At 46.9% G+C, this 11,682-nt stretch overlaps 1 protein-coding gene across 1 annotated transcript in view; it reads left to right on the top strand.

Moving 5' to 3' along the window:
* The window catches only part of LOC142254739 (nuclear pore membrane glycoprotein 210-like), a 74,639-nt gene extending 63,542 nt beyond the window's left edge, over nucleotides 1-11,097 (top strand). Inside the window, exons 38-40 of the mRNA XM_075325995.1 lie at nucleotides 222-326; nucleotides 2,193-2,255; nucleotides 10,940-11,097. Coding sequence (XP_075182110.1) covers nucleotides 222-326; nucleotides 2,193-2,255; nucleotides 10,940-11,034 — 263 coding nt within the window. The 3' untranslated portion in view covers nucleotides 11,035-11,097. The remainder of the gene's footprint in view (nucleotides 1-221; nucleotides 327-2,192; nucleotides 2,256-10,939) is intronic.
* Nucleotides 11,098-11,682: the final 585 nt, after the last annotated feature.

Below are 11,682 nucleotides of genomic sequence, written 5' to 3' on the forward strand. Positions count from 1 at the left end.
ATCTTCTGTGCTTCTGCCCCCTAATTTTAGAGATCAGTGTGGGTCTCAGTGCTTAGATGACTTCTAGTCAATATTTCTGCCTTGCCTTTATAACTTCAAAGGTTTTATGTATTTTGTGTGTTAAGGAATTGCTATTTATGCAACTGCACAATATATTAATGACAATCATTTATGTTTTCATTCCCAACTGTCCCAATGACTTTGGATCTTTTCCTTTACAGCCCTGGAGGGTGACGAGGGTCTTCTATCTAAACTCGTCACCTCCACCCCCGTTATCATCTTCACTGTGTTTGCAGTGGTGGCCGGCAGCTGCGCCATCTTCATTGGTAGGTTATAAAGCATAGTGGTCACAGATGTACTGATCACCCGTCCACCATTTACAGCTAATTTTAATCCGGCACTGAATTTCAGGTGTATTTTCCTTTCTCGGGGGAGTTTTGCAGGTTCTGGGTAGGGATGAGCGAACCTCAGGTTAGAGGCTTGGGGTTCGGGCTCGTAAGTATAGTATAGCGCTATCCTGGGGTCTGAGTGATTACCTGCATTGCACTGCGCTGCTGGAAGTGTTTGTTCGTCGCAAATTGGGCTTTCATTTAGCGTACTGAGATGTTTTGTTTATGGATAATAAAAAAAAAAAAACACCTCCCACCTTGAACTGGAAATGTTTTGCTTTAGCCCATAGCAAAACACTTCCGGAGCAAAGTAGGTGGTGTTTTTTATATTTTTAATTTTCTGTGAACAAAATATTTCAGTACGCTGAATGAAAGCCTAATTTGCGACAAACACTTCCAGCAGCGACGACAATGCAGGTAATCACTCAGACACCAGCACAGCGCTCAACTCACCACGGGGTTTTTTTAGGTCTTCTTTCGTGTCAGAACCCCAAGCTTCGAGCCTGAGGTTCGCTCATCTCTAGTTCTGGGTACAAAGATTGTGTTTTGTTGGTTGACCCTGTGCGTAAAAGTCTCATGGGTGCAACAGTTAAAAAAAAGTAGCTGTGGTGTCACCATTTTCGAAGACGCAGAGCGTTGCATTTATACTCTGGACTTACGGCCAGGTGACCTGGATATTTGGGCAAGTGCCACATCATGGTGGATCCTACGGTAGACTCCACCACTCCCCTCAGGCCCGCAGGGTGCCATTGATCTACAACCTACAAGTATCCTGGCGCAGGCGGTACTGCGCCACCTGTGTCAAACGCCAGGGAAGAAGAGGACCTGGACACTCGAAGTATAAACCTTACCTTTTTTAGTGGGGGTGGCAAAAGAGGTGGCGCTATAAGGTCACATGCACACAATTAGTATTTGGTGAGTTTCCTACCTGAGTATTTGTGAGCCAAAACCAGGAGTGAAACAATCAGAGGAGAAATATAATAGAACACTTCTTCATTAGTAAAAATCTGTCACGCCGGAGCTCAGCGTGCAGCGCTACTCAAGGGTGACGACGGGAAGGAACACCCTGGGGATAAGGAGAGGGGAGAAGGGACACCTCCTTAGAGTCACCTGAGTCTCTACTCTATGCTTCCCTGCTATCGCTGTCACATGCCTAGGCCGTCGCTTGCCCTAAACTCACCCTGGCTAGTGAGAAGGCCAGCAAGGATACTAGTCTCACCACTGCCATAATACAACACAAGGGAAGGGAGACAAAGAGAGAGAAAAATAGACACAAAGAGGAAAACTCTCCAATGCAGCTAAACACCACAGCTGCAATAGTCACAACTCCTCAGCTTCTTCTAGAGACAGGCGTCTTCCAAAGTGGTTAACATAGAAATGATAATATACTGTATAACCGCAGTCAGATGGTGAGACACTGACATTTTATACCGAATGCAAGTGGTCACAAAAGAGCTGCATCGGAGATTAAGGCTACCAAGAAAAGTCAGATAGGTCTGTAACCCCTGCAGCACCAAAAGAAAGTACATTCACTCAAATACAAGTTGCAGACCACTGACCATTAAGGTGTTGTGATCTTCAGGTCGCAGACTCGGCAGAGGTCTCCAAAGAGCTGGCCTCACTCATGACCAAAACCCACCAAACACTCAACGTGTGCACGTGGCCTTACTGATATTTGGGGTGCAATACCTGCCTTGTCCCGGGCATTGGCCCCCACATTATACCTCCCCATTGAGGCCCTGCTCGCTTCCCGTACTAATATGTAGAAGATGCACTTCTCACCGAACATGTCTCTGTTTCCAGCCTACAACGCGTTCATTGATCGCCTGCAAACAACACCCATCGTTTATATGTCAACATCAAGCGGTGAGTTACCAAGAAGTTGTCTCCTACACGAGGTGCTGGTTGTGTAAGAGGAGACAGACGAGGGCCGCAGGGAACATTGCCAAAATGTCAATTTACAGCTTAGATTCAGCACTGAACATCAGTTTACAGCTCGTACTCAGATGCCATTTGCAATATACAGTCATATGAAAAAGTTTGGGCACCCCTATTAATGTTAATGTTAACCTTTTTTCTTTATAACAATTTGGGTTTTTGCTATTTCAGTTTCATATATCTAATAACTGATGGACTGAGTAATATTTCTGGATTGAAATGAGGTTTATTGTACTAACAGAAAATGTGCAATCCGCATTTAAACAAAATTTGACCGGTGCAAAAGTATGGGCACCCTTACCAATTTCTTGATTTGAACACTCCTAACTACTTTTTTCTGACTTACTAAAGCACTAAATTGGTTTTGTAACCTCATTGAGCTTTGATCTTCATAGGCAGGTGTATCCAATCATGAGAAAAGGTATTTAAGGTGGCCACTTGTGTTACGGTTGCTGCGAGCACTGGAGACTATGTCCAGATTTCTTGCTACTGCACATGTGCGAGCGCTGGAGACTAAGTCCAGATTTCTTGCTACTGCACATGTGCGAGCGCTGGAGACTAAGTCCAGATTTCTTGCTACTGCACATGTGCGAGCGCCGGAGACCAAGTCCAATCTTGGAGCCATTGCACATGTGCGGGTGACATCATCGCTGACACGAGGTCACATGTCTCTGACACCTTCTATGCCGATTGGTCGCTGGTCATGTGCTTGTGACGTCTTGCTCGGTGATAGGCCAGCATGACGTCACTCCCGTCGTTCTGGCAGCGGATTGGCTCTGGTGTCCTCCATCTTGGATGAGGCACAGAGTCTATATAAGACCCTGACACACGCCGCATGGTGCTCAGTCCTCTTGGTTCATGCATATGAGTAGACGCTCTGTGCGCGTTCCTCTAGGCATTCCTCTGTCTATGCTAGGTGAGCGCTACCGGCAGGGTAGCGTTCTTATACCTTACAGCTTCGGCTGCTGTCCGTATCCTTACCTCTTAGGGGAGCGGACATAGGCAGGTGCCTGAGGCACATGGTCTGGCAGGGCCTTGTGGTTCGACTCGTAGGTGGACGTTGCCGCTAGGGTAACGTTCCTTATGCTGCGTCTGGCAGTTGTTCGTATCCTCGCACACTAGGGGAGCGAACAGAGGTAGGAGCTTTGTGCGGCTTACGCTGCTGTTCGTCTCTTTTGCACCACTAGAAGAGCGGACCTAGGCAGGTGCCATATCTAGTGGTTCGTGTCCTCGCACACTAGTGGAGCGAACGCAGGTAGGAGCTTTGTGCGGCTTACGCTGCTGTTCGTCTCTTTTGCACTACTAGAAGAGCGGACCTAGGTAGGTGCCATTTCGCACAAATTGCCTTTGTCTCTGTGATTATTAACAGAGATCATTCCACACACCCTCCAAGTAAGGCTATGTGCGCACTAGAGCAAAATACCCGCGGATTTACCCGCGGATTTGCCGCGGAAATTTCTTGAGAAATGTCTGCAATCTTTGTGCAGACATTTCCCATGAAATTCTATGAGAAAAAAAAAAAGCTGTGCGCACTGGTGCGGATTTTTCTCAAGAAAGTTTCGGTGCGGAAATTTCTCGAGAAACTTTCTTGAGAAAATGAACATGTCCATTAAATCCGCAGGTATCCCGCGGATTTCTGCAGTACAGCCTGCAAAAATCCGCAGGGAACCACCCGCGGGAAAATCGCGGCAATTCCGCGGCAATTCCGCGGCAATTCCGCGGCAAATCCGCATGCGGTTTTGCCGCGGATTTTTTCCGGAGTTCAGCAAATCTTCACTCCCAGAAGTTTCTCGAGAAGATTTTCTCGAGAAACTTCACATCTCTAGTGCGCACATAGCCTAAGGGAGGAATTGCTTTACTTACTTATTATATCCTTCTGTGAGTTAACAGAGGTATTGCACTCTGCCATAGTCTGCAGCAAAGTCTTTGCACGGTGGACCCTGACTGTCTGATACTCATTTCGGTTATTATCAGACAGCCGTCCGTAACATTAGGACTGAGCCAAGGGTCTGGCAGTTATGGCAGAATATCAGCAGTTACACCGTTACATACAAGTACTTGAGTCACGGCTCAAGAGTATAGAGGATAAACCTCAGACCATGGTGACATCTGCACATGATCCTCGACTTGCTCTGCCAAACAGATATTCTGGCGATGCCAGATCATGTCGTGGTTTCATTAGTCAGTGTCAGATACACCTAGAGGTCAACTCTTCTCGCTTCTCTACGGAGAGGTCCAGAGTAGGCTTTATCATCTCCTTACTTCAGGACAAAGCCTTAGAATGGGCGACTCCCCTATGGGAGCGCTCTGATGTGGTTACTCTGAGACATCAAGACTTTCTTGATGCTCTTAAGGCGGTATTCATGGGTCCGCAGGTTACCCATGATGCGGCCCTGAGACTGTTAGATCTATCTCAGGGTTCGTTATCCACTAGTTCTTATGCCATTGCTTTTAGAACTCTGGTGGCAGAACTAGATTGGCCAGAGAAGGTGTTGATTCCTATCTTCTGGAGAGGGTTGGCAGGCTATGTCAAGGATGCCCTTGCTACTCGTGAGGTCCCTGCTTCTCTGGAGGACTTGATCACAGTAGCAACGAGGATCGATGTACGCCATAAGGAACGTAGACTCGAGGTCTCTTCCTCACGCCCTAAGCATCGGGCTATTCCAGTTGTTGAGGGTCCACTACCATCTTCCTCAGCATCTGAAACATCTCCCACTCCTATGGAGTTAGGTCATACGTTCTCCAGACTACGCAAGTCTGGTCCTCCTATATGTTACGTATGTCGTCAGGCTGGGCACTATGCCAACAAGTGTCCTAGTCGTCAGGGAAACTCCCTGGCCTAGTAACCATTAGAGGGGGGTTACTAGAGACGTCTTCTGCACCCTCTAAGTGTTGTATCCCAGGTCAGCTCTCGTTATCTGAGAATACATGGCCTATTATGGCTTTTGTGGATTCCGGAGCTGACGGGATTTTTGTGTCCTCAGGATTTGTAAAGGGACACAATATTCCCTCTATCATGTTAGAGGCGCCTATTCCTGTCCGTGTTGTTAATGGAACTATGTTGTCTGACTCCATTACATTGAGGACAGTTCCCTTGCGCCTTTCCCTGTCTCAGGGTCACATAGAGGAGATTTCTTTTCTTGTTTTGCCTGAGGGTATAGACGACGTCCTTCTGGGTCTTCCATGGCTTCGGACTCATGCTCCTCACATTGACTGGGAGTCTGACAGCATTATTAGTTGGGGTTCGAAATGTCAGTCCCGATGTCTTCCCTTACCACCTAAGGTCGTTGCGGTTGCATCAACTGATCTCTCTCCCATACCTACACCCTATTTGGATTTCGCTGACGTGTTCTCCAAACAGGGTGCTGAGGTTCTTCCACCCCATAGGCCGTATGACTGTGCCATAGACCTTATCCCAGGTTCGGTTCCACCTAAAGGCAGGGTTTACCCCCTGTCGATACCTGAGTCGGAGGCCATGTCGACCTATATAAGAGAGAGTTTAGAGAAGGGGTTCATTCGTAAGTCTGTCTCTCCCGTGGGAGCTGGGTTTTTCTTTGTTCGGAAGAAAGAGGGTGATTTGCGTCCCTGCATAGATTACAGGGGTCTCAACGCAATCACAATAAAGAACAAATACCCATTACCTTTAATTTCGGAGCTCTTTGACAGACTGAGAGGAGCTCAAGTTTTTACGAAGTTGGATCTGCGGGGTGCGTATAACTTGGTACGAATTCGAAAGGGTGACGAATGGAAGACCGCTTTTAACACCCGAGACGGTCACTATGAATACCTCGTCATGCCTTTTGGGTTATGTAATGCACCCGCAGTATTTCAGGACTTCGTAAACGATGTGTTCAGGGATTTACTGTTATCCTCAGTAGTGGTGTATCTGGACGACATCCTGATTTTTTCTCCTGATCTAGAGACTCATCGTCAGGATGTCGTTCGTGTCCTTTCCCGTTTAAGGGAGCACTCATTGTTTGCTAAACTCGAGAAATGTGTATTCGAGCAGTCCTCATTGCCTTTTTTGGGTTACATTATCTCACAAGAGGGTCTGGCTATGGATCCTGCGAAGCTCTCTGCTGTCCTGCAATGGTCCAAACCTCATTCCTTGAAGGCGGTGCAACGCTTCTTAGGATTCATAAATTATTACAGGCAGTTCATACCCCATTTTTCTACTTTGGTGGCCCCTTTGGTGGCCTTGACTAAGAAAGGTGCTAATCCCAAAGCCTGGTCTACTGAGACATCTCAGGCTTTTGAGGCAGTAAAAAGACACTTTTCAACTGCTCCCGTTCTTCAAAGACCCGATGAGAATAAGCCCTTCCTCTTAGAGGTTGATGCCTCTTCAGTGGGTGCTGGTGCGGTCTTGTATCAAAAGAACGGTGCAGGTAGAAAAAGGCCGTGTTTCTTCTTTGCTAAAATCTTTTCACCGGCAGAGAGAAACTATACCATTGGGGATAGGGAACTGCTCGCCTTGAGATTAGCCTTGGAGGAGTGGCGTCACTTGCTGGAAGGAGCGAAACATCCTTTCCAGGTCTATACAGACCATAAGAATCTGACGTACTTACAAACCGCTCAGCGTCTGAATCCTCGCCAAGCCCGCTGGTCCTTGTTTTTCTCCCGCTTTCACTTCTCCATCAACTATCTGTCTGGGAGTAAGAATAACAAGGCAGACGCCCTGTCTCGCTCTATGCTTTCTACCCAGGAAGAGATTGACGAACCTCGTCTTATCCTTCCCTCCAGGGTTTTTCATACGCTCTCCCCTGTGACGTTAGACCAAATCCCACCGGGCAAGACCTTTGTTCCACCTGATCGACAGAATGATATACTGTCATGGGCCCACACCTCAAAGGTGGGTGGGCATTTTGGTATTAGGCGGACACGAGAGTTACTGGAGAGGTGGTATTGGTGGCCACACTTAGCCAGCCACGTCAAGAGATATGTCGGTTCCTGCTACTCGTGTGCTCGCAACCGTCCATTACGGCAGAGACCGGCTGGGCTCTTGCATCCTTTACCAGTGCCAGATAGACCATGGGAGGTGGTAGGCATGGACTTTGTGGGTGATCTTCCATGTTCACAGGGACATAGATTTGTGTGGGTCATTACGGACCATTTCTCCCGGATGGTTCATCTCGTACCATTATCGAGAATCCCATCTTCCAGGGTACTAGCCAAACTATTCCTCAAGCATGTCTCTAGGCTTCACGGGATGCCAGATCGTATCATTTGTGATAGAGGCCCGCAATTTACTTCCCGTTTCTGGCGAGATCTTTGTAGCCTTCTGCAAATTCAGTTGAATCTCTCTTCGGCATACCATCCGGAGACTAATGGTTTGGTTGAACGTACCAATCAATCTATGATTATATACCTTCGACACTTTGTTGCTGAGAACCACGATAACTGGTCCTCCCTCCTACCCTGGGCAGAATTTGCCCTTAACAATTCCCTGGCTGAGGCCACTGGGCAGACACCGTTCGTACTCAATAATGGGCAACACCCTAGGGTACCGGTACCGTTTCCCGCTGCTGCACCTCCTCCTCTTGTGGCCGACTGGGCAACTAATGCCAGAGAGGTTTGGGATCGGACTCAAGAGTCGATCCAAGCAGCTAAGGACCGTATGAAGACGGCGTCCGATCGGTTTCGTCGCCCGGCTCCTGTCTTTTCTCCAGGGGACTTTGTGTGGCTCTCTGCAAAACACGTGAGACTTAGAGTGAGCTCTGTCAAATTTGCTCCTCGCTTCCTGGGTCCTTATGAGGTTCTTCGACAGGTAAATCCTGTAGTCTATCAATTGAAGTTACCTGTCCATCTTAGGATTCATGACAAATTCCATGTCTCACTGCTAAAGCCGGCTATTTTACCTCACGCTCGTGAAGTGCACTCTCCTGCCTCTGATTCCTCTCGCTCTAGCTATGAGGTACGAGCCATAGTTGGTTCTAAGATGGTTAGAGGGCGCAGGTACTTCTTGATAGATTGGGAGGGCTATGGCCCGGAACATCGCTCTTGGGAGCCTGAGGAGGCTGTCCATGCTCCCGACTTAGTTGCCGATTACCTGCGTCGCCGGGAGGGGGGCCCTTGAGGGGGAGGTACTGTTACGGTTGCTGCGAGCACTGGAGACTATGTCCAGATTTCTTGCTACTGCACATGTGCGAGCGCTGGAGACTAAGTCCAGATTTCTTGCTACTGCACATGTGCGAGCGCTGGAGACTAAGTCCAATCTTGGAGTCATTGCACATGTGCGGGTGACATCATCGCTGACACGAGGTCACATGTCTCTGACACCTTCTATGCCGATTGGTCGCTGGTCATGTGCTTGTGACGTCTTGCTCGGTGATAGGCCAGCATGACGTCACTCCCGTCGTTCTGGCAGCGGATTGGCTCTGGTGTCCTCCATCTTGGATGAGGCACAGAGTCTATATAAGACCCTGACACACGCCGCATGGTGCTCAGTCCTCTTGGTTCATGCATATGAGTAGACGCTCTGTGCGCGTTCCTCTAGGCATTCCTCTGTCTATGCTAGGTGAGCGCTACCGGCAGGGTAGCGTTCTTATACCTTACAGCTTCGGCTGCTGTCCGTATCCTTACCTCTTAGGGGAGCGGACATAGGCAGGTGCCTGAGGCACATGGTCTGGCTGGGCCTTGTGGTTCGACTCGTAGGTGGACGTTGCCGCTAGGGTAACGTTCCTTATACTGTGACTAGCAGTTGTTCGTATCCTCGCACACTAGGGGAGCGAACAGAGGTAGGAGCTTTGTGCGGCTTACGCTGCTGTTCGTCTCTTTTGCACCACTAGAAGAGCGGACCTAGGCAGGTGCCATATCTAGTGGTTCGTGTCCTCGCACACTAGTGGAGCGAACGCAGGTAGGAGCTTTGTGCGGCTTACGCTGCTGTTCGTCTCTTTTGCACCACTAGAAGAGCGGACCTAGGTAGGTGCCATTTCGCACACATTGCCTTTGTCTCTGTGATTATTAACAGAGATCATTCCACACACCCTCCAAGTAAGGGAGGAATTGCTTTACTTACTTATTATATCCTTCTGTGAGTTAACAGAGGTATTGCACTCTGCCATAGTCTGCAGCAAAGTCTTTGCACGGTGGACCCTGACTGTCTGATACTCATTTCGGTTATTATCAGACAGCCGTCCGTAACAACTTGCAAGTTGTTCTCCTATTTGACTCTCCTATGAAGAGTGGCATCATGGGCTCCTCAAAACAACTATCAAATGATCTGAAAACAAAGATTATTCAGCATAGTTGTTCAGGGGAAGGTACAAAAAGTTGTCTCAGAGATTTAAACTGTCAGTTTCCACTGTGAGGAACATAGTAAGGAAATGGAAGAACACAGGTACAGTTCTTGTTAAGCCCAGAAGTGGCAGGCCAAGAAAAATATCAGAAAGGCAGAGAAGAAGAATGGTGAGAACAGTCAAGGACAATCCACAGACCACCTCCAAAGACCTGCAGCTTCATCTTGCTGCAGATGGTGTCAATGTGCATCGGTCAACAATACAGCGCACGTTGCACAAGGAGAAGCTGTATGGGAGAGTGATGCGAAAGAAGCCGTTTCTGCAAGCACGCCACAAACAGAGTCGCCTGAGGTATGCAAAAGCACATTTGGACAAGGCAGTTACATTTTGGAAGAAGGTCCTGTGGACTGATGAAACAAAGATTGAGTTGTTTGGTCATACAAAAAGGCGTTATTCATGGAGGCAAAAAAGCCCAACACTCCAAGAAAAGCCCTTGCTACCCACAGTAAAATTTGGTGGAGGTTCCATCATGCTTTGGGGCTGTGTGGCCAATGCCGGCGCCGGGAATCTTGTTAAAGTTGAGGGTCGCATGGATTCAACTCAGTATCAGCAGATTCTTGACAATAATGTGCAAGAATCAGTGACGAAGTTGAAGTTACGCAGGGGATGGATATTTCAGCAAGACAATGATCCAAAACACCGCTCCAAATCTACTCAGGCATTCATGCTGAGGGACAATTACAATGTTCTGGAATGGCCATCCCAGTCCCCAGACCTGAATATCATTGAAAATCTGTGGGATGATGTGAAGCGGCTGTCCATGCTCGGCGACCATCAAACTTAACTGAACTGGAATTGTTTTGTAAACAGGAATGGTCAAATATACAAATATACCTTCATCCAGGATCCAGGAACTCATTAAAAGCTACAGGAAGCGACTAGAGGCTGTGATTTATGCAAAAGGAGGATCTACAAAATATTAATGTCACTTTTATGTTGAGGTGCCCATACTTATGCACCGGTCAAATTTTGTTTAAATGCGGATTACACATTTTCTGTTAGCGCAATAAACCTCATTTCAATCCAGAAATATTACTCAGTCCATCAGTTATTAGATATATGACACTGAAATAGCTGCTGCAAAAACCCAAATTATTATAAAGAAAAAAGGTTAACATCAACATTAATAGGGGTGTCCAAACTTTTCATATGACTATGTATGTATATATATATTTATATATATATATATATATATATATATATATATATATATATATTATATACACACATATATACACACACACACGAGAGATGTGTTGAGTGCAGATGGACATCATAAAGAAGGGTCCCCACTTAATCGCATTCTTCTACATCCAGGTGACCGGGCTATCAGGGCCCCGCAGGATGCAACCAACAACAGAATGAGAAGAAGATCCAATTTCCATGGACAACTCTGGAGCTCGGGACCTTAATGCTGGAAGTTAGTTGACTGATGGAAAATTTTAGCTTGGAAATAAAAGTTAATTTGTCAGTGAGAGTGTCTTTGGTTACTTACTGGAAGGAAAATGCAACATTCAGCACTTACCAGATGCGACGTGTCCAGATTAGTCCCGTAATAGTTAAAAGTCATGACAAAAAGTGTTGGCACCCTTGAAATTGTTGCAGAAAATGAAGTATTTCTCCTAGAAAATTATTGCAGTTACATGTTTTGCTACACTCATGTTTATTTCCTTTGTGTGTATATGGACAAAGGAACATCAAGATCTCTGGAGATGGACTTGCAACCTTGAGATTGTTAATATATTTCTACAGTCTTGGTTCTCAAGTCCTCAGACAGTTCTCTTCTCCTCTTTCTGTTCTCCTTGCTTAGTGGGGCACACACAGCCACACAATGCAAAGATTGAGTCAACATCTCCCCTTTTTATCCGGTTTCAGGTGTGATTTCTATATTGCCCACGCCTGTTACTTGCCACAGGTGAGTGTAAATAAGCATCACATGTTGAAACTTGTAATTGCAATAATGTTCTGCGTAACATACTTCATTTTCTGGAACAATTTCAAAGGTGCCATGGCCATGACTGTATATATAGTTCTATAAGATACCACTGAGAAAAAGTATC

The sequence above is a fragment of the Anomaloglossus baeobatrachus genome, chromosome 10 (genome assembly GCF_048569485.1).
Source record: "Anomaloglossus baeobatrachus isolate aAnoBae1 chromosome 10, aAnoBae1.hap1, whole genome shotgun sequence".
In the NCBI taxonomy this organism is placed as follows: domain Eukaryota; kingdom Metazoa; phylum Chordata; class Amphibia; order Anura; family Aromobatidae; genus Anomaloglossus; species Anomaloglossus baeobatrachus.